Raw genomic sequence first — 24095 nt, forward strand, 5'->3', positions numbered from 1 at the left:
GCAAACTCTCCAGACCTTAACCCCATAGAAAATCTATGGGGTATTGTGAAGAAGAAGATGCAATACACCAGACCCAACAATTCAGAAGAGCTAAAAGCCACTATTAGAGCAACCTGGGCTATCATAACACCTGAGCAGTGCCACAGACTGATCGACTCCATGCCACGCCGCATTGCTGCAGTAATACAGGCCAAAGGAGGCCCAACTAAATACTGAGTGCTGTACATGCTCATACTTTTCATGTTCATACTTTTCAGTTGGCCAACATTTCTATAAATCCTTTGTTTTTATTGGTCTTCAGTAATATTCTAATTTTCTGATATGATGAATTTGAGATTTTCATTTGTTGTCATTTGTAATCATCAAAATTAAACAAAATAAACATCTGAAATATATGAGTTTGTATGTAATGTATGAATATAATATACAAGTTTCACTTTTTAAATGGAATTACTGAAATCAATCTACTTTTTCATGATATTCTAATTTTATGACCAGCACCTGTATTTGAGGTTAAAACTGGAAAAAAAGAAAAGATCAGAACCAAGTTCTTCAACTGTAGGAGGAATAAAACCCGACGAGACGAGGCGAGAGGAGGCGGCCATCTTTAAACGAGAGGAGGAGGGGCCAAAAGATGGAAGGTCCTGCAGTACCTGAAGTAAAGTGAAGCTGAGGAAGAGGAGGAGGAAGAAGGAGGAACCGGGTCGCCTCTCTATCCTTCACATCGCCCACCCAGAGTCGGACCTCCCCAGAACCTCACTGTAGACTCGGATCGGATTCTTTCTGATGACTAAACACTTTCATTTATGGAGGAATAAAACCAGAAGGTTCCAGAACCCGAACCCTGTCCTATCAGACGGGTCGAATCCAGAACCTGAACCCAGAAACCGTACATCAAGGCACGAGAACAAGCCTAGACCCGAGTCTGCTGCAGCCCAGGTCCGTTGGGTTTAATGGTTCTGTAGTGTCTGAAAAACGTTAGCTTATGGGTCATTAGAAGAGAACGAGCGGCGGCGTTTCTGTACATAGCAGAGCCCCTGGGCTCCGCCTCCACCTTGTAGTGACTAAGAGTCTGTAGCTGTTCTCCAGAGTTGCCCTGAGCTCCGGCGTCTCCGCCGTCTCCCGGCCCGCCAGCAGTTAGGAGATCTTGCAGTTGCTGCGGGTGCAGTTCTGCGGCGGGCTCTGAGGAGGACGGATGGACTTGGAGCGCTTCAGGCTGTTGCCTTTGGAGCCGCCGGCCGTGTTGGCCACCGAGTACGAGCGTCCGTGCATCATGACGGCGTTCATGCCGTTGGCCATGGAGAAGGACTTGAGGTGGGACTTGATGGCCACGGGCAGCGGCAGCTTGTCGATGAGGTGGACGGGCGTGCAGGACACGATGGCTCTGCAGCAGAGGTCCTGCAGGCTGAAAACTGAGGAGAGGAAGAGAAACGTTAGAGAAGCTAGATCTGCTTCAGATCCGCCGTCAGAGACACGTCCTCTGCAGGGATCTAGAACAGAAGCATCTATAGATCTAGAACAGAAGCATCTATAGAGATATGTCTATCTTCCTCCATCTGATATCCAAGGTTACGCTACATTCAGACCGACGCAGCAGAAGCAGCAAAAACGCGCATCAGAACCACTCCCCCCCCCCCCAGCGCAGTGGTTCTGATGAGCGGTGGGCGGAGCTACCCTATCATTTCTTTGCCTGGAACAATGGCAGCCATATTTGCTGTGATCAGCGAGTAAAAAGTAGTTAGAATCTATGTTGAAGTGAGAAAGTCCTCCTGAAAACATGGTCTGTGCAGTCAGTTCATCCAGATTACCATCCTGCCTTCAAAGATTATTTCTCTGTAGGAGTGAATAAAGTGAATGTGATTGGTCGATTATCAAGGGGGCGGGATTGTTGTGGCAGAAGGTTCGCAAGCAGGTTTGGTTGTGGCCGGTTTGTCGGAAGCATCTTGCTAACCAGTTAGCATCTTAGTGCTAGCAGGTTTCCAATGGGAAATTCCATTGGGACCAAGAAGCACTAAATTGGTGACTTAGAAACGACGCTGTCAAGGAACGCTATGGACAGAGGAAACATGCAAGAGGAGGAGAGTTTAGTGTCGGAGGTCGTGGATGAGTCTCCTCCGTCATCCATTTTTTATTTAGAGGAGGAAAGCGGGGACGAAGATGTTGTGGAAGAGGACGCCAGGGCAGCAGAAGCTTGGTTTGGTGTAGAAGGCTTCCAGCCGTACATGTTTGAGCCCTTGCCTCGCAACGCTGCCAGTTCTGTTAGCTCTACGCCTGCCGAAGACACAGACGTCCATCCCCGTGAACACTGGGACGCAACTCAACGGGAAAGGAAAGGATTCGGATTTCAACCGTTGCGTATATTAGCTGCGACACATGAATCAAGATGCTATGACCGAAAAAATTTGATTGACAGATGACCGTTGATATATGATTGGATGAATTTAGGTGTTCAGGCTGACGTAGAACTAACTGACCTGAATAAGATAACGGAAAAAACACAGATTTTAAGACAGGATTTTTTGGGACAATATGGTCCAATAAAGAATAAATTTATATTCATGTTAAAGCCAGAATGATTCGACTTCCCTGTGACTTTAATGCTTCTCAGGAAGCAGAGCAGAAAGCTCATGGCCTCACCTCTGTTGGGCCTCCAGAACTTCTCCATGCCGTGCCTCATCAGGACGATGCGGGACAGCTCCGTGAACGACTCGATCACGTTGAAGTTGCACAGGGGGCTCACCTCGAAGAAGGTCATGCCGTTCTTCTCTGCGTACGCCCTGGCCTGCTCCGTGGGGACCTGCCGCTTGAAGGCCAGGTGGAGGCGGTTCCCCACAAGGATCCGAGGGACTCCGGGAGCGTGCTGAGGAAGGAGACGCAGACGGGACGTTCAGAGCGGGTCGGTTATTAACCAACAGGCTGCAGGTCTCTGATTCAGACACTAAAAACCTGCAGGGAAACAGGATTTCCTTCCCGCTGCTGAGCTCAGACCGAACGGAGCGACGGCAGCTGAGAAGGAAAACATTTCCTATGAGGTTCTAAACCTTTTTCCTTCACGTCTGAACCGACAAACCTCCCTGTTCTCACCAGAACCGGTCCAGATCAACCTAAAGCTGGGCGATATGAAGGAAATCTAATATAAAGATACCATTATTAAACTACTTTATTATTTTTTTAAAAGTTTGTGACTCAATATTAGACCATGGAAAACACAGATTTACCTTCACAGCATCAGAAGGACAACATTTATGTACAAAAAGTAAACCTGGACATGAAATGATGTTTGGTTTTATAAATTCTTTTATGTTTTTTGTTGTTTTCATTCATATAAATATACTGGTGTGATAACTTGGTGTAGTCCCTCCCACCATGATGCGTTCAAAGTGTGTGGGAAAAATAAAACTCAGTGAAATAGATGGAGACGGTTTAATGTGGTCATGTGAATTTGGACTGGAAGGCTGCGATAGTCATTTTAACTATTGTTCGTGAGAAACATCGAGTTTATTCGACGTCAATCAGCTCTAGATCAACATGGAGAGAAGTTCCTTCCAACATCGTTGCACAGAACATGATTTATACAAAGAAATTTGAAGAAAAAAAAATGCAATCCAGTAATTAAAATAAAATGCTTCAGAAATGAGCTTTTCTTTCTCTGAATTTTTAAAAATGGCGTCCTGTTTGAACTTTGCTTCTGTTAGGTTTAATAAAAACTAAACTATAGATAAAAACCGGTTCAGAGGAACCTTCAGGACTTCTATCCACCCACTGGTTCAGATAAATCTGCGTTTTCACTGAACTACAGGATTTCCTGGGAGATGATCCTCAGATGATGACGTCAGAAATAAAAATGTCTCCACAAACCCGACAGATCTAAGGAGCAGCGCCGCCTTCAGGCCCATCAGCGAGGGTTCGTGGACAGAAAATATATATAGAAAAATAATAAAAAACAAAGGATCCAAATAGAAATAAAATCTAACGGATTTATTTTAATCCTCCATCTAACCTGCTGACATCACCTCCTCCTGTTAAAGGTGTTAAAGAGGCGCCACTTGAGCTGAGGTGGAGCAGGAAAAGCAGAAGTGGAGGACGCATTCCACAGCCCAAAAATACCACCAACACACACACACTCATTTTACTATATGTAGTGAGGACCATGCATTGATTTCCAGCTATTTTCAGCCTTCTTTAAGCTCCAACCACGACGATAACATTAAAACCTAATTATTCCCGGGGCATACCTAACACATGGCTGTGTTTTACCATCTTTACGGGGACTTGCAATAACTTCTATGCTCCAAACGTAAACCTAAGACCATAGTCCTGAAGCTGCCCTCAGACCCAGGAGGAGGAGCTTTCCTCAGAAGTCCTCACAATGTAGGATATTCCAGTGAAACTGTCCTAACAATCCAATAAATGTAAATTGTCTCGTTCCATTGGCAAAGTCTCTCACTACCTCCTCAATTCAAGACCAAATTCAATTATTTTCAGAAAAAATGACTAATTTAGATGTTTTGCAGCAAAGCTCAGCCATTTACAGCACGCATGTTAAGCTAGCAGCTAAGGCATCCATTCAGGTGATGGTTAGTGCTGGACCGGACTGGACCGGACCAGAACCAGACTGGACCGGACCCATACCGGACCGTACAGACCCAGACTGGACCAGACCGGACACAGTCTGGACCGTACCAGACCCAGATTAGACCGGATCAGACCGGAGCGGATCAGACCCAGACCGGACCGGACCAGGCCCAGACCCGACCGGACCTGGCCCAGACCGGACCGGACCTGGCCCAGACCGGACCGGACCGGACCTGGCCCAGACCAGACCAGACACAGTCCGGACCAGACCAGACCCTACCCAGACTGGACCGGACCAGGCCCTACCAGACCCAGACCAGACCGTACGCAGACCGGACCAGAACCAGTCTTGACCGGACACAGTCTGGACCGGATCAGACCCAGACCGGACCATACCCAGACCGGATTGGACACATTCTGGACTGGATCAGACCCACACCAGACCCAGACCGGACCGGACACAGTCTGGACCGGAGCAGGCCCAGACCGGACCAGACCAGGCCCTACCAGCCCCTACCCAGACTGGACCTGAGGAACCCAGACTGGATTCATCAAACATTTCTCCAATATCCTGTTGCAGGTTTTCCTGATATCCTGCAGATGAACAGGCTCGGTTCTGCTTGGTACCGTTAACCCAATAGTTTTAAATGTTGAAACATTTCAGCAAAAACCAACTAAAGACGAAGGTTAAACATCAGCTTTGATCAGACGGGGTCACAATCAGTCACCTCGTCGATCTCCCTGATCCACCTGTCGATGCCGTCGAACGACCAGCGGTTGGTTATGTCATAGACGAGCAGGATGCCCTGAGAAGAGACCCGAACACACCAGGATCAGCCCAGAACAGGTTCCGGATCATCAGACCAACAGCAGCGTGTCTCACCTGAGCGCCGCGGGAATACGAGCGGAAGATGGTGCAGAAGCGTCCCTGGCCAGAGGTGTCCCTGTGGAGACGAAGACACACCATGAGGTTCCACAGCGAGGTTCTGGTAGAACCGCAGGTCCAAATTAACATTTCAGAACAACATCTACAGATTCTGTATGGCGACACATTCATTTCAAAACACCGGCGATAAAAATAAACATACTGGCATGAATGTTAAACTACTTTCTGTGAATGGTTTATCTACCAACGCACAACAACATCACACATGCGCCTCTAGAGGAGAAAAATCACTTTCCGCGTGGCCAGCTCCTTTCAGGTGCTTTTCGCTCGCTAGTGTGTGTCATTAAAATACACGTAGTATTTGGAATGGATGCTTTGATCGGATGGAAAAAAGCAGAGCGTGAGCGGCTGGTGGCGTGGTTCCATTACAGGCATTTATGAAGTCATGAGAGCGGAGAAGGACAGCTTCAGGACGGCGGGCTGAGCGTCAGGACGGCGGGCCGAGCGTCAGGACGGCGGGACGAGCGTCAGGACGGCGGGACGAGAGTCAGGACGGCGGGTCGAGCGTCAGGACGGCGGGACGAGAGTCAGGACGGCGGGCTGAGCGTCAGGACGGCGGGCTGCGCTGGGCAAATGTGATGTTTAAAGGCCTTATCCCCGTCTCAGTGCGTGCTCGGATAAATATAATCATTACGCCATAGAACTCTGCTCACCCTGCAGACTGAAATAAAACGCTCCTCCTCAGCGGCGCTCTGCCGCGTCGCTCTGCATCGTTTTTCAGACAGAACCGAGGCTGGATTCCCTCCTCAAACTAAACCTGTTTGCTTCAGAGACTGACCATCAGCAGTAGGGCTGAAAGATTCTCAAAAATCTAAATTGTGATCATTTTTAACCAATACTGTGATTCCAGTTTTTCCTTTCCAACCACAAGCAGCTTCAATTTTATTTTTTAGCTTGAAACCTTCGTTTCTAGGGTCCATTTTTGCAGGACTTTACTGTTGCTTCCTCCTTCCATCATGCATGGAAATGCAACTCTCTCTGCCTTTGAGTGTGGAAACAAACCCACATTAGTGTATTACCATCCCCTAAATGCCTGGAATGAGACGTTCAAAAATCTACATTTTCTGTGATTTGTCCATTGCTTGCCCAGCCCTAGTCAGCAGCAGTGTGTGCTCACCACAGCTCCAGCTTCACCCTCCTGCCATCCAGGAGGATCGTAGTGGTTTTATAGTCGATACCTGCAGAGAAAGAGGAAAGAAGACAGACGTGTTAGAGAGATGGAGACGCTGGTCAGAAGGACAGGAGCTGAAAACAGCTGGAAGCTCCTGAACATCTGGTCTGGTGCCGACTCAGCTGCTGCACAGAAAGCATGGATCACCTCAAACCTTCATGTATCTGGACATAGAAATCTGTTCAGGGGACCAGAGGAAATGACCTTTTACTTCTCTGATCCAAAGGGATTTCCTGGGCCTGGATATAACGGGTTTATATACTGCAGTCAGAACATATCACTAAAAGCACCATTAGTGTCACTAATTGACTGAGGAGACAGACGCTGGGAGAGAGGACCGACAGAAGGCGGGACGTTTCATCCCATCCTCCACCGGGAATCAGTCGGTCAGTTTCTGATTCCAGAACTTTTTCCATTTGTTTGAGACACCAGTAAACATTATTGCTAATGTTGCTAATGCTACATCCACCTGAATGCACATAAACACAAGTCACATTCTACTCATACACAAACAAAAAAGCTTTCAAATGAGCTTCATCACACATTTTTTTTTCTAAAAACGACTAAACTTGAATGTAAAAACAACTTCACAAGGATTTTCTAAGCACAATAAGAGGTTAAACTCCAATAAGAACAAAGATTTCATGTACCGTAATAAGAACTCATCAAAATGATTTGACCTTAAAAATGTAGAAATAAGTTCAATGTTGAAATAAGATCAGACATCAGGAAGAATTTAATTCATAAAAAGATGAGAAACATCTGCTGACGAGGATGCTGGGAGCAACACTGACAGATCAGCAGCAGTTTCTAATACGATGGAGACGGATGATGATGCTGCATCAGAGGAACCTCTGAGGAACCACGGTTCTGCTCAGACGATCAGTAGAACCACAGAGTTTAAGTTAAACGGATTTAAGTTCTATGTTAAAAGGAAGGGTTCAGGTTGTTCCGGCGCGTGCCTCATGTTAACCCCGTCCCTCTCTAAACCTTCACTGCTGCAGAGTCACAGGCCGCTAACAGACTCTACCAAACCGGTCCGACCGCCTCGCCTCCACCTGCTGCACGCCGCGGCGTGTTCCTGCCGTGCTTAGAAGCCGCAGGAACGCCTGAGGCCAAACAGGTGCCAAACGGAGCGATCCGTTCCCAAGGTGTTGATCCAAAAACCCGACAGGTTGGAAATACCTTCTGCTACCTGAACATGATGCACTGAAGGTGTAATTATTGCTGCTAAAGTCTTATTTACAAACCTGCGAAACAAAAAGCAGTGTTTTAAAAATAAAGCAACCCTGAAAATCTATTTTATCAGGATTTATACAGGAATGAGTAACTCTTAATTTAATGCTCTTTTAATGTTCTTAGAAATCATTTTAATGCCATCAAGAACTATCCATGAGTCTCACAGATAAGCGGCAAAAACTTCCTCATCTTTACCGTTTACAGGCGGCAGCCATGTCCAGAATTCCTCGTTTTCCAGCAAATGTTATCAAAATTTGTATTTTACCATTCTGTAGCTTTCCCCAAAATATACGGAAGCGGTTCCGCGCAAATATATCGCAGTGTAATATGTCTGACGGATTTGTTTTTATAAATTTTTTTATTTTCTTTTTAAATAAAGCATTTTAAATTCCACAAAAATCACATTAATTTTAATGCCAATTCAGGCCCTTCACTTAACAAATAATAATTTAATGACTTTTAATGATAACCCTGTTTAAAGTCGTAGGGAAGCGGTCGTTCCAAACGTTGCATTTCTGAATTCTCCTGAGTGGTGCCCGACTTTACACGAGTGAATAAAGTGAATGTGATTGGTCGTTTATCAAGGGGGCGGGATTGTTGTGGCAGAAGGTTCGCAAACAAGTTTGGTTGTAGCCGGTTTGTCGGAAGCATCTTGCTAACCAGTTAGCAACTTAGTGCTAGCAGGTTCCCAATGGGAAATTCCATTGGGACCAAGTAGCACTAAATTGGTGCCTTAGAAACGACGCTGTCAAGGAACGCTATGGACAGCGGAAACATGCAAGAGGAGGAGAGTTTAGGCCCCGTCCACACGAATGCATGAAAACGCTGCAAAATGTATGCCAGGCCTGTAAGCGGCGCTGTGGTGCCAAAGCAAAAATAGGCGACGAAATGTTGGGCATGCGCACTAATATTTATACATGGTTGCCCTGCGGGTCCATTTTCGTGGTTCAGTCAAATTCAGGTGCTGAACTATGTCGTCGATATTGCTCTGTTCTTCCTGGAGATATTCCAGAAGAAGAAGATTCTGTTGTAAGCCCGACAGCAGGGTGAGTAGCATGAGCAGCAACCATTCAACACAGTACGGCGCCATTGTTGTTGTGATACTGTGTCGCGCATGCGTGTTTAGAGGCGACGCTATGACGCATGCGTGTAAAAAAAAAAATGCAGTTAGAGCTTAAACATGGAAACGCGAAAACGGCGTTTCAAAATCTTCCCACTCTGAAGGCTTAAAAAAAAAAAGATCGTTTACAGACCCCCGAAACGCCGGCTTCGTGTGGATGAGACGAAGATGTTGTGGAAGAGGACGCCAGGGCGGCAGAAGCTTGGTTTGGTGTAGAAGGCTTCCAGCCGTACATGTTTGAGCCCTTGCCTCGCAACGCTGCCAGTTCTGTTAGCTCTACGCCTGCCGAAGACACAGACGTCCATCCCCGTGAACACTGGGACGGAACTCAATGAGAAAGGATTCTGATTTCAGCCGTTGCGTATATTAGCTGCGACATATGAATCAAGATGCTATGACCAAAAAAAATTTGATTGACAGATGAGCGTTGATACATGATTGACTGAATTTAGGTGTTCAGGCTGACGTAGAACTAACTGGCCTGCAGGAGATAACGGAAAAAATAAAGATTTTAAGACAGGATTTTTTTTTATATAAATTTTCTACATTTTGAAGCCAGAATGATTTGAAATTTAAATATGATTTCTCTACCACTTTAATGTCGGGGCCACTAAAATATGTGAACATCGGAGCTGAAATGTCAGAATTTATGTCAAACTTTGAAGAAACTGTTCCCAGCTGTGGATGTCCTTCAAGAATAAAATCCTGAACAGCTCAGTTTATGGTTACATTTACAAAAAATGAATATTATGAGACAAAATGAGACTATTTTTAGAAATAATTAAATTCCACTTCCTTTTGGTTGCACTGTAAGAAATGGAAATGTCTTGAGAGTTTCACTGAACAAACTTTTTGTTTTTTTTATCCACCCTGTGTGTACAAAATTACAAAAGTGGTTCTTCTTTTTACTCTTTGTTCTTTTCTCTACAGTTTAGACCTATTTTCATGAGAACTTTGTTTTCTAGTTTTCCTTTGCTGCTGACTGTCCTGGATTTCCCGTCTGAGAGCCAATAAATTAGACTTTATTCTGGTCTAACAGCGTTTGCTAGCCGTTAGCTGACTGGGTTTAAATGAAACCATAGGAAGAGGAAGAGATGGCTAAAGGGGAACAGGTTTTATTCTGCAGGTCGAACCAAATGTCTGTAGCTCTGAAAGTTCTCCTTTATATCATGGGCTGAAAGAGAAGCAGCTCGATAGAATGATGAAGTTTCCTGATTCAGCATTTCTAGGCGTCTTATTCTCCGAGCTGCACCTCCATCCTGTTGAACAACAGAGAGGTGAGCGTTGATCTGGGAGCTCCTGATTCTAACAGAATGAAAAGAGGCAGCAGAATCCGGTCTATTAAACTGAATAGGTCTGAGATAAGAACAGGCTGATAGCGACCGGCTACGATCCCTGTCTGGAAGATCAAACTGAGCAACACTTACAAACATTAAGCTAATGCCTTTAAAAGTCTGCATCCCGGTCAAACTCCACGGCTTCAGGCTCTAATGGACCACAGCTGCTAGTTAACAGCATTAGCAACATCTTCCAATTTCCAGGCAGCTTAAAGCAGCAGGGACTTTAAGTGGCGAGTTTGGAGCCTAATTGAATTGGAGTGAGTGCAGGGCGGCGCTCCGAGCGCTTCCTTCCCTCTCCATGCTGAGCCTCACTTAGAAATCCCAGATAATCGATTTCCATCTCTGGTGTCTTCGCTGCATCCATTCAGGAGGACGGCACACTTTGTTTCTGTTATAGACGAACGGAAATCAGTGTGAAAACCTGTTTCTGACCCTGCAGGTGTGAAATATGAGCCCCATGAAGGAGAACGATCACAAATGCCTCAGTGTTCCCGTCTAACCAAACAACCAGAGCCTACGGACAGCCTCCACCAATCAGAGGCTGTTCCATCATCCAGATTTCTGTCCATCCGTCCTCCTACCACTAGGGGTAGGGGGGAAAAAACGGCGATATATCGTGATTTTCAGCTGCCTGATATAATATCGATCTTTCAGCACTTAAAAAACAATCTAGAAAAAAGTAAAAATGTCTTAAAGCTGACACTAAAAGTTCCAAACCCTGCAGCTCTGGAACGGTTTTAGCTAGAGGTCTGAAATTTTCTGCATCTGTTGTTGACATGATTTAGAACCAATCTAATGCAATGAGACCTGCTTTCTCTCATGAATGTCTTTATTACTGCTGTTCTAAAAAGACCTATATTTTCCGACAATAAAAACAACAACTTTGAGTCATATTTGAACTGATGCAGCTTGGTCTGTGTTCTACTCACCAAATTATAATTTATATATTCAGAAACTAGAGGATGTTAGCTCTCAAATAATGTATAGCACATGTAATTTGGGCTTATAGTTCCTAAATTATTTGCTTTTCCATGTGGGTATGCAAAATAGACAAGGATTACCCAAAATGAGTAACACTAGTTAATTATGCTCATCAATATACTAACAATAAAGATGATAAGGACAGAATTCACCATATTTTATCTTATGGGGAAAAGAGAAAATTATGTCTCTGTAAGTCATCTGAGTCTTCAGGGAAATCAGAGATAAATCACTACTTTAATAATAATCCACATAATGTAGACATTAGCTTGTGTGAATATTAATCGTAAGCAGAACTATCATTGATATAATTAGGTAATTAATGACAATGAATAAGATGTTTGCCCCAGAACTCAAACCTGGAAGAATTTTGGACACCTGATTAACATGTTCAGGCTACGCCTCTGCATTAAGCATCGCTGTAGTAAAAACAAAAGATATGAATTTACTATTAAAGGACTTTTAATTTCCCTTTAATGTGTTTTCCTTTAAAACGTCTTGAATTAGCGTAAAGTAAAAAGAAAAGTTTTCCTCTCTGTTGGAGAGAACAAACCTGGAGAATGAAGGTGACTTGAGCATCATTTGCACCCCCCCCCTAAACACACACACACACACATACAATGAATGCCCTGACTGTCCCCTGATGTGACCTCTGTGACCCCAGACAGCAGGATCCACAAACACCAACGTTCAGGACTTTTCTTCCTTTTCCCCCCAAAGCCTGAACCATCATAACAACCAGAGGGACGAGCAGTGACTCACGGGGGAGATTTACCATCAGGCAACACTAGGCAGCTGCATAGGGCCCCAAGTTCCTGGGAGCCCCATAAAACTCTGTTTCCATGTATGGTTAATCCAACTATTCCTATATATCCTATATTTCTATATTTGTGCACATCAATTTTATAGATTTTTTATAGATTTTTTAGATAAAAATCCTTTCACTTAAAGGAAAATTCCGGTTTTTAACACTTTTAGCCCATTTTCTGTAGTGTCCAGGATGAAATCGAATGATCGACACCAAAATTTTGACAATTGGTCCTGTCTCTGCTTTTTGGCTCATTTAGAATCAACCCCTGGCTGCTTCAGAATGGCTTCTATTGTGCATGTCCGATAATGTCCTTAAAACAACCTTAAACGTTCTTTTTTTTAAATATGCTACTCACCGGGTCGTCAGCGCTGTTCAATGACGTTCCAAAAAAAGTTTCGTGAAGAAAAAACGTTCCTGTAGTGTTTTATTTAGCATTTTGTAAATCCCATTGAGTTCTGTAGGAATAGTCAATATTCCGCTGCCACCGGAAACGGAAATGGGGCCTGTTTACACAGTTGTAGTCTTTTCGCTTCACTCTGTGTACTCCGACGTCGAGGTGCTAACGTCTCTGTTAAACACTTTAAAAAACTCTGAAAATGGAATACGAAAGGTGGATTCTTGAGGAGGACATATTGCACTTTGAGTTTGACGGTAGAGGATACCGTTTTGAACCGGAATATACTGAGGAGGAGTATATAGAGACATTGTCGCCAACTAGTGGTCTGGAGTGTGCAACGCTTCAGATTCGAACGGGAAGCGGAAGTTTATAAGCGGTTGTGATGTATCGGAAAAAATAGTTCTGGGATTTACAAATTGCTAAAATGCCATTAGAACACCTATAATAAGTGTGTCTCAGCCCCCCCTTCAGTGTCTACCATATTGGATCAGTCCATTTGCTGCACATGTTCAGAAAGGTCCAAACAGACAGCAGCAAACCATTTGAAAACAAACCATGCAAAGAGCAGTGTTGCCAACTTAGCGCTTTAGTCGCTATATTTAGCCACTTTTCAGACCCCTCTAGCACTTTGATTTCTAAAAAGCTCCTAGCGCCAAATCTAGAGACTTTATTCTGCCACTGGAGACTTTCGTATATAAAGAATATAGTCATAAAATAATAAGAATAAAGTTGTAAAAATATGAGAATAAACTTATAATGAGAACAGTCATAAAATTCCAAGAATTAAGTCGTAAAGCTACGAGAATAAAGTTGTAACAATACGAGAAGTCGTAACATTAGAAGAATAAATTCACCACAAGAATACTCATAAAATTACAAGAATAAAGTTGTAAAATCAGGAGAATAAAGTCGTAACAATAGAAGAAAAAAGTCATAGAATCTACTAGAATCAATTTCTTTCCTAAAATGAGGAAAGTTGAGCATCGTGCGAAGTTAAACTTTAGCATCGGTTTGATAAATCAGGAAATCTTTTAGCAGCAGCATCAAACTGGGCAGGATGTCAAAGTGGACTCTGGTTGCTGATTGGTGGAGCTGGTCTGATGTCATCTGCTGGGCGGAGCTCCAAGCTTTCTTTCTGAAACGGGTTGTTGAATGATGACTTCATTCTTGTAACATTACAACTTTATTCTCAAAATTTCTCCATCTGTATAAGCGGGTTTGTTTTATGTGTCCTGTTTTCCATTCAGGGGCCCCCCTGCCTGTCTTTGCCTAGGGCCCCAGATTAGTTAAGCCCGTCCCTGGAGACTCACCGCTGCTGTAGGCATAAGGAGACTCTGCTGATCCATCCTGCAGGCTGTCCAGGATCTCCCCTTTGCCCACGTCGCTGTCTCCCACCAGCAGGAACTTGAGCAGGTAGTCGTAGCTTTTCACCGGGCTGCCCTGGCTGCCCATCCTCCCCTCTGAGCCCCGCAGCACCGGGATCCTCCCTAATGACTTCTGCCCCTCTGCTTTGATGCCAAACACAGTCTGTTATGCCATGAAGCAGCTGGAGATGCGGGTCCAGCTTGGTTCTACCGGCTTCACACGGTTAAAGGAGCTAAAAGCGGGTCAGCTTGTTTCAGTGAAAGTAGTGCAGAAAAAAACAATTAATGTCTAAATCATTATGTAATCACAAACTGAACTTGATGCCTTTAAATACTGATAACTGCATCTGAATCCGCTCTGAAACTCTAAAATAACGTCTTATTCAATTCATTCACTTCTCAAAGGTTGTGACTCATTTAAAATATGCTTTATTCTAAAATAAAAAGCAGGAAAAGAGTGATTTAACAATAAATAGAGACCCTTTCTCCCATTTAGAAGCTAGCTGTGCGTGGGAGCTAACGGTTAGCCTAGCTTAGCTTTCAGCACAGCTTCCTTCTGTCAAAGAAAATTAAACCGCTTCAGGAGGTGAAATTAAAAGAGTTAAAATGCGGGTTTAATGTGAAGCTAAAGAGGCTTAAAGCGGCGCTGTTCCAGCGAGAAGTGACGCTTTTCTTCCAGCTAACTCAACTTCCCCCAAACCTTTGATTTCAGGCCGCGAACAAAACAATCCCAACTTCCACATCCAGCTCAGTCCCCCGAGAAAAGGCCGGAAATCAGGCGGCAGAACAGAATCCAGTCCAGATCCGAGTGTTCGCGCTCAGTGATCTCAGTCCGCGATCTTTCCATTGCTTTTCATGGTTTTCTGTCATAATCCCAGATGGTCCTCCTCCTCACGGCTCCACAACAACAACTACCGAGCGCCGCTCCGCTGCTCACCCACACCGCGCTGACCACGCCCACTGCCCGCCCTACCTCTCATCTGATTGGACACTTTGTTCGCGGGGGAAATTCGCAGCCCTGCTCATTGGTTAGGAGGCCTGTCCTTCACAGGATGTTGTCAACAATGCGCAGATGGTGAGGAGGGGGGGTATGAGGACAGAAAAAGATGTTCCATTCTTCTCTGAATGCAGTTAGAACAAAGGCGAAGATATCTGATCAGATGGAGAAACATGGCGGAACTAAAGCCTGATCTAAAGAGACAAATTACGACCTATTTAGATCCTTCTCCTCTAACATGATGATATAACCAGGTCAGCTCATAAAATAAGCATATTCTATTATTATAATGAGCAAATGGATGGAAGGAGATCATCATTTTATACCATTTATGTAATTAGTGCCTGAAGCAACATATAATTTGACATTTATATAACAAATATATTTGTTTTAATATATAACCACTCTGTGCAGTAACCCTGCAGAGGGGATTTACCATTAGGCAACACTAGGCAGTTGATTAGGGCTCCTTGGGGCCCCATAAAACTCTGCTTACATCTATGGTTAATACAACTATTCCTTATTTTTGCAGATTAATTATGTTTTTGATAAAAATCCTTTCGCTAAAATGCCATCAGTGTGTCTTTACTGCACAGCTCATTAGCTTTTGGACATAGACTGGGTCCTTAAAGCTTAAAAGTTAATTATTTATTTATTTGTTTATTTTAATCAGTACCACTGTGTACTGAAGACATAATTGAAATTCTAATGATGATATGATCTGGAACAGACATGGTTACTGATAGGTCCTTTTGATCTATTTTACTTTTTTCTTTACAAATTCTGTTTTTCTAATTATTTAAACGCTTTTAGGTGATAGCTTTACTCATATTGAGATAAGATTATAGTTTTCATCTTCTAAATGTTTTTTTTTTCAAAGCAAATTGCTCAAATCTTCACAGCTGAATATATCAAGGTATTTTTTTTAGCTCTAATTCAGATTTTATAGAAAATTTAAATTATGTCAAAAATATGTTAAATTCCTAAATTATGTTTGTTTATTGACCTAATAAGGCATATAATTATAATTAAACCTAATTGAATACAAATTTCACTTCATGCAGCTATCTTACTATATTTGAATCCCTGGCCCTGTTTTTTTTATTTCATGCTTTTCTGGGGCCCCCATTAAAACACGCTGGCCCCCATCTGGCCCCCTAGTACCTTTGGTCTAGAACCGCCGCTGGTACCACGGCCCTAAAAAAAAATCATCAAACTTAATAAGTTTGTCTTCTCATATAATCGTTTACAACGCGTTCTTTGATTAGAACAATAAGGAAACAGAATTCACTCCATAAAGGTGTGAATATAAAAACACACCTTTAGGGTTTTTAGCATCATCGCTATTATAAGCCAGTCTCTTCTTTCCTGTGATCTAAAGTGCTTCGCTGGCAATATTTTAATATGGAGTAGCGACATTTAGAACATAATATGTAAAATAATGTAAATATATATATATATATATATATATATATATATATATATATATATATATATATATATATATATATATATATATATATATATATATATATATAAACTATTTAAGTTTGCTGTCTAGTAACAACAAAAAGAAAAAAAACCTTCAATAAATGCTTTCTTTCCTTGGAAATTTGATTTATTACTAATATTTGGTTTTGGACATAGACTGGGTCCTTAAATATGGAAAGTGAATCTTTTATTTATATATTTTAATCAGTTCCACAGCCCTTAAAAATGATCAATCTTAATAAGTTTGGGTTCTTTTATAATAGTTTTCCATATCTGATGAGCAAATCCACACCTTTATGGAGTGAATTCTGTTCCATTATTGTTCTAAGCAAAGAACACGTTTGTAAATTGAACATAAAAAGAAGAAATGCCACCTGTAGTATATCGTTAGATTGGATCATCTGTGATCGATTGGTTTACCCTATGAGAAGCGCATCACTCAGTGTTCGATATGTTTGGTCTAGTGCCCAGTGTTGTTGTTGGCGAGCTGCAATAAAAGTTACAGTGCATGGCGCGTGTTTTGAAGCTGCTTATGGAGAAATGTCTTGGGCCGTGAGTAGTGAGGAAACAGGAAGCGATTCTTGTGGGATGGAAGAGGGAAATAGTGACAATGAAGGTTGGAAAATAGCAACATCAAAAAATGAGAAAAAGCGGAAAAAACAGAGATCAGTTCAAGGGGAATCTAGTTCAGAACAATCCAGTGATGATCATTCCATACATTCCACAGCACAACAAAATGAATTCAAAGTCATATTCAAAGTCGTTAATCAGGCAGACTCTTTTACAAATTGGAATCCGGTTCACTTAACAAAAACCATCAATAAACTTGTCGGAGAAGTCAAAGGTGCCAGAATTCTGTACAGTGGAGACCTGCTAATTAACTGCAGAGACAGCGCCCAGCAAGGCAAAGCAATACGTATCAACAAAATTGACGGGATAAGAGTTCAGTGCAGCCTAATGGAGAACAAAAAGATCAGCAGGGGAGTCATTGGAGGAGTTCCTCTAAAAATTTCTGAAAAAGAGATTCTGGAAAACATAAGCGGTGCAAAAGTAAAAGAAGTAAAACGGTTAAAAACAACAAGAAACGGAGAAAGATCTGACAGTTTATCTGTGCTAATTAAATTCGAAGAAGAGCAATTACCAAGCAAAGTATTCATCGGTTACATAAGCTATAATGTCAAAATCTACAATCCTCCACCATTGAGATGTTTCAAATGCCAAAAATTCGGTCACGTTGCAGCAGTTTGTAAAGGGAAACAGAGGTGTGGAAGGTGTGCAGGAGAACATGAGTACGGAAAATGTGGAAAAGAAGCTAAAATAAAATGCTGTAATTGTGGTGGAGAACATACTGCTGCCTATCGCGGCTGTGAAGCAAGCAAAAGGTCTGAGGAAATTAAAAAAATGAAATTTGAGCTCGGAATAACCTACGCTGAAGCTGCAAAAAGGATCCCATCTCAGTCAGAAAAACCCAAACCTACAGTTCAACACACAGCAAATTCCAAACCTCTAGAGAAATCTCCAAAAATTAATGAAGACTCACTTATTGTTAAAAAGACAAATTTTGTTCTTTTCATGGTAGAAGTAATTAATTGTACTGCACAGACAACAAAAAAAACGGAAAAAATCAAAATAATAGTGAAGGCTGCAGAAAAATATCTGGACATTAAAGATTTGAACTGGGAGATGGTTGGAAGTATGATGGGAGGACCGATGGGACCATCAGAAACTGGCAGAGTTAAGATGACCTAGAGTAAATTAAAATTATATGGGCAAATGTGATTTAGTATTATGTTGGTTTAAGTTACACAGGTTTTTTTTTTTTTTTTTTTTTTTTTTTTTTTTTTTTTTTTTTTTTTTTTTTTTTTTTTTTGGGGGGGGGGGGGGGGGGTGAATCGTTTTCTGTTTTCTTGCTTTACTCCATATCAGTTGGTGGCGGTAATGCACAATTCACAAGTCTGCCAACCGCCATAAAACCCCATAAGAAGAAGAAGAATAAAAGTTACATGCAAAGTGCCTCACCAGAAATAAGCCTCACCGTTTATTTTATTTAGTGTAAGAAGTACACGACATGGTGTCAGAAGAGGTCTTTTCTTACTCCACATGAGCCACGAGACTACAATAGTTTTCGTTAAATCCTCCGCTGTGGAAAGAAAAGTTTAGTCAAACGTCTGAGTGACCGAACGTTAGCGTTAGCCAGAGCTAAGCTACAATGGATCAGTTCAAGCCTCCAGCCCCGCTAGTGCTAACCGGCAACATCAGTGAGAATTGGCGCCGATGGGAGCAACGTTTTCAGCTGTACATGACGGCTACGGGAGCAAACACGAAAGCTGAACCGGTGAAGATGGCTATCATGCTGCACACGGTCGGCGAGGAAGCGCTAGAAATATACAACACCCTGGATGTGTTTGTGGAACCGGGTGAGGATGGACAGCCTGGTGAGCTAACAATGAAGGACGTCTTGGATGCGTTCAGAAAGTACTGCATCCCGAGAAAAACATTGTGTTCGAGCGTCACCAATTCTGGTCGCTCCCCATGTCTGAGGGAGCCAATGTAGATCAGTTCATGACTGAACTTCGTCAAAAATGTAAGAACTGTGAGTTTGGACTAACAGAGAATGACATGCTCAGGGATAAGCTCGTCTTTTCTGTCCCAGACGCTCGCGTGAAAGAGCGATTACTGCGAGAAACGGACTTAACTCTGGATAAAGCTGTCGACATCTGTAGAGCAGCTGAAGTCACTAAATCACAGATGCGAGCTATGAGATCAGCTCAGCCTGAGGCGTCCGTGGAAGCTCTCCACAAGGTGTCTCCCAGCTACGAGAAGGGGAGAGTTTCCATGAAAAACATGTCACGACCACATGAGAGAAAGACACAGGCAGCAAACAGAAATGTCAACACATGCAGAAAATGCGGCGGGGTGCATAAACCTCGTCAGTGTCCAGCGTTCGGTGTGATCTGCCACAACTGCAATAAGAAGAACCACTATGCAAAGATGTGTGCATCAATAAAAGACAGAGGAGCTACTGCCCGGGGCGTGCACGAGCTTGAGGTGGAGTCACTGTTTATATCAACAATGTCCTGTGTTGAACCCAAACGCACTCAGCAGGATAATTCGTGGTACACAACAGCCAACATCAAAAACACAGAGGTTGAGTTTAAATTGGACACTGGGGCAGATGCGAATGTGCTTCCTCTGAGCATGTTGCAGAAGATTCCGGGTCCTCATCAGCTGCAACCCACACGCATCGCTCTAGTTGCCTATGGAGGAACACGTCTGAAGCCAGAGGGCACCGTGAGACTTATCTGTGATGTGGGCAGGACGACGTCAGATCTTCTGTTCTTCGTCACTAAGCACTCCTCCACTCCGATCCTGGGCCGAGATGCATGTGAACAGCTGCAGCTGGTGAAAAGAATGCAAACCATCGAGGTCAAAACACCAGCCACAAAAGAGGAGCTAGTGGACGCCTACCCCTCTGTCTTCAGTGGGCTGGGACAGTTTCCAGGGGTGCATCACATCCACACAGACCCACATGTGACCCCAGTTGTGCACGGCTGTAGGAAAATCCCCATCGCTGTCATGGACCGGCTAAAAACCACACTAGGAGACCTCGTCGAAAGAGATGTCATCGCACCAGTGACAGAAAAAAAAAACGGGTCGCTCAGGGTGTGTTTGGACCCTCGTGACCTTAATGAGGCGATTAAGAGACAGCACTTCTCAATACCAACCCCAGAAGAAGTACTCCACCGCCTGTCAGGAAAAACCATCTTCTCCATTCTAGATGAAAAGGACGGATACTGGCAAGTGAAGCTGGACCAGCCCTCCTCGATGCTCTGCACATTCAGCACGCCGTGGGGCAGGTTTCGCTTTAAGAGACTTCCTTTTGGCATAAAGTCCGCCAGTGAGGTCTTTCAACAAAAGAACTGTGAGACATTCGGCAGCATAGAAGGTGTGCACATCATTGCAGACGACATGATCATCGCCGCTGCATCTGAGGAGGAGCATGATGCTATTCTGCAGAAAGTAATGGACACTGCACTAAAAAACAACATCAAATTCAACAAGGAGAAAGTTCAATACAAAGTGGACTCAGTCAAATATATGGGCCATGTAGTCACCTCGAAGGGAGTGAAGCCGGACGAGTCCAAGGTATTCGCCATCAGAGACATGCCGCAGCCAGAGGACAAGAAAGCACTGCAGAGACTGCTGGGAATGACAAGGTACCTCTGCCAATACATCCCAAATGAAGCCACGATCACAAGCCCGCTCAGAGAGCTGCTTCGAAAGGACGCTGCGTGGCACTGGAGCAACCAACACACTGCTGCAGTGGACAAGCTTAAGACCGCCCTCATGCAAGCCCCAGTACTCCAGTTCTATGACCGGAGCAAGCCACTCGTCATACAGTGCGACGCATCGAAAGACAGACTCGGTGCCTGTCTGCTGCAGGAAGGTAGGCCACTGTCATACGCATCACGAGCACTCACAGACTCTGAGAAGAATTATGCTCAGATAGAGAAAGAACTGCTGGCAATAGCTTTCGCCACCAAACGTTTTCACCAGTATGTGTATGGCAACACAGTGACTGTACAATCTGACCATAAGCCCCTAGAAGTCATTTTCGAAAAACATCTGAGCAAAGCACCTGCACGACTCCAGCGCATGCTACTGCAGCTCCAACGCTATGACCTGAAAATCATCCACACACCCGGCAAGGACATGCATGTTGCTGATACCTTGTCCCGTGCTGTTGTCAGTGACAGCAAGGACGACGTGAAAGAGGATCTGTTTGAGGAGAGAGTAGTGCATGCAATGGAGGCCACAGACGCACTTGACGCAGACATGCTATCAAAGCTCAAAGGGGCCACGGCGACAGACAGCACACTGCAACAAGTGATAGAGTTACACAAGAGAGGCTGGCCACGACGACGGCGCAGTGTTCCCACCAGTCTACACCAATACTGGTCAATGAGACACAACATCAGCATCAGGGATGGCATCCTGATGACTGGTGACAGGATTGTGATCCCACAGAGTGTGAAGCAGCTGATGCTTGACAGACTGCACCTCGCACATCAGGGGATACAGCGGACAAAAGCACAAGCAAGAAAGGTGATGTACTGGCCAGGCATGAAACATGATATCGAAAACCTGGTGGAGAAATGCCGCCCATGCCAACAGCTCCAGCCAAAGAATCACAAAGAACCCCTGATTCCACACGAGGTACCTGAACTGCCATGGCTGAAGCTTGGTGCAGACATTTTTGAGCTACACGGACAGTCATATCTCCTGATGGTGGATTACATGTCAAAATACCCAGAAGTGCTCCACATACCTGACAAAACTGCCCACACAGTCATACGCCAAATGAAGACCATATTCGCAAGACATGGGATCCCAAAAGAGCTGGTGAGCGATCACGTCCCATTCGCCAGTTCTGAAATGCGACAGTTTACGTCGTCATGGGGCATAAAACTTGTCCACTCCAGCCCTGGGTATCCACAGTCAAACGGCTTAGCAGAGAGAATGGTAAAGACTGTAAAACAGGCACTTAAAAAGGCGACACAAGCCGGCACAGACCCGCACCTAGCTCTCCTGTCTCTGCGCAACACTCCAGTGACTGGCACAGAGTTCTCACCAGCACAAGTCCTGATGGGAAGAGTACTGCGGAGCACCCTGCCGACGTCCACAGCTGTTCTGCAACCAGCTGTGCCACGCGGGTTCCACTCGCGGCTGAAACACCTACAAGCCAGGCAAGTGCACTACTACAACCACAACACAAAGCCACTGCCACAGTATGCTCCTGGTACCACAGTGCACATGTCAACACGTCGTGGTTGGGAACCAGCGACGGTCCTGAGCAAAAGAGAGGAGCCACGTGCATACAACGTCCAGACACCCAGTGGTGTCACGTTCCGGAGAAATCGACTTCATCTAAGGAGAATCCACCCCAGTCTTCATCGAGAGGACAATGATGAACTTCTAGACCACCCCATCGCTTCACAGAGAGAGGACAGTGCATTACAGGCCCAGCGAGACCAATGCTCACCAGCCTGTGAACCATCCAGTCCCACTCCAGCTCAGACCACCTACAGAACAAGGAGTGGGAGGCTCGTGAAGATTCCTTCAAAGTTCAGGGACTATGAGTTAAAATAATACTTAAGTCCTGCCTGCAGATAAGTCATGTTCGGACTTTGTTTACATTTTCTTGGTCCAGTTTGATGGGCTAATTTTGGTTACTTACATATTCTTTGTTCCACAGTGTGACTGAGCTGAAAACAAGAGACAAAAGGCACACGAAAAAAAAAAAAAAAAAGGATATGTATGAATGTGATTTAAAGGTTGTTTTACAGTGTAAGGCTGTTGATTAAAACGGTTAATTCAAATGTTACTTCTTCTTACAATGTTACTTTAAAGATCTAGAGTTACAGTGAAGTTAAATATGATTCTCGTGCTTAAAAAGGGAGGATGTAGTATATCGTTAGATTGGATCATCTGTGATCGATTGGTTTACCCTATGAGAAGCGCATCACTCAGTGTTCGATATGTTTGGTCTAATGCCCAGTGTTGTTGTTGGCGAGCTGCAATAAAAGTTACATGCAAAGTGCCTCACCAGAAATAAGCCTCACCGTTTATTTTATTTAGTGTAAGAAGTACACGACACCACCCATGAATGAAAATTTGAAAAATGTTGAATCAAAGAATGTTTTAAGAGTAACATTGCTGTTTTCTCAGGTGTTAATTTAAATATTTTTTTTCTTTTGATTTAAAATTTTATATTTTTTGCACAGATTTTATTCTTTAAATTTTTTTTTAAACTTTTGTTTTCCAGATTGTGATTTACAAAATGCATTTCCCAGATTAAATTCTCTTCCCTTAAAGCCCAATCAGAACTCTCGCTCTGGACCAATAAAGTGTTCTCGCTAACATCCAGCAGACCAATAGAAATGCTCCTTCGCTCTTCACAGCAACGCCCAGCTTTAGAGAACCTGATCTGTTAAACGCAATTTGAAAAGATTCATAAAACTCAGTCTGAAAAAGAGACAACTGAAGATGTAAAAAATAGAAAATCTGTTAAAAATATGAACAAATAAAATATAAATAAAAAGAAAGTTTAAAAATGTAAAATATGAAAAATTTGAAAAACAAAAACTAAATTTTTCTTTGAGAAAACAGGAGTTCCTCTAAAAAACAAGTTTAATTTTTAGACAATATTTTTCACATTTTGATTAACAACATTTTTTCTTTACCACAATCTTGGAACAAATTTCACTCCATAGCTGACGGCTCAGATTCTAAGGTTAAAGACTTTCCACATCCAGTTTCCCTTTTATTTAATTTACATGATGAATTTGTTTAGTTTTTATTTTAATGCTGCTTCTCTAAAATGATTCAGCTGCTCATTCAGGGCTTCTTTTCAGGCCAGTCTACATCATCCGGTCTATTTCATTTAGATCCAGACTACAGTTGGCAGGTTTTATTTTCATTCTTCCAACACAGAAAGGGGAAAATTCAGCTATTTTCTGGCCCTTGTACTGCTTTTTAAGTACTTTTGAACTTTTCCTTAAGTAACAGAGTTCAACAGGTACTTTTATTTCAACCTTTACTTTTTTCTACACCGATATCAGTGATTTTTATTTAAGAATGTTAAAACTTTTCACATCTCTGG

The 24095-nt window shown here is 43.3% G+C and overlaps 1 protein-coding gene across 1 annotated transcript; it reads right to left on the reverse strand.

Moving 5' to 3' along the window:
- Nucleotides 1–657: 657 nt before the first annotated feature.
- rab40c (RAB40c, member RAS oncogene family) lies at nucleotides 658–14874 on the reverse strand. The gene is made up of 6 exons (XM_038305662.1): nucleotides 13891–14874; nucleotides 6639–6699; nucleotides 5459–5519; nucleotides 5304–5381; nucleotides 2638–2860; nucleotides 658–1412 (listed from the first exon to the last, which is right to left on the reverse strand). Exons 1-6 carry the CDS (start codon nucleotides 14030–14032, stop codon nucleotides 1138–1140), a joined length of 840 nt encoding a protein of 279 aa, XP_038161590.1. The 5' UTR covers nucleotides 14033–14874; the 3' UTR covers nucleotides 658–1137.
- Nucleotides 14875–24095: the final 9221 nt, after the last annotated feature.

Source organism: Cyprinodon tularosa, unplaced genomic scaffold, assembly GCF_016077235.1.
Source record: "Cyprinodon tularosa strain WSP-4 unplaced genomic scaffold, ASM1607723v1 ctg560, whole genome shotgun sequence".
Classification (NCBI taxonomy): domain Eukaryota; kingdom Metazoa; phylum Chordata; class Actinopteri; order Cyprinodontiformes; family Cyprinodontidae; genus Cyprinodon; species Cyprinodon tularosa.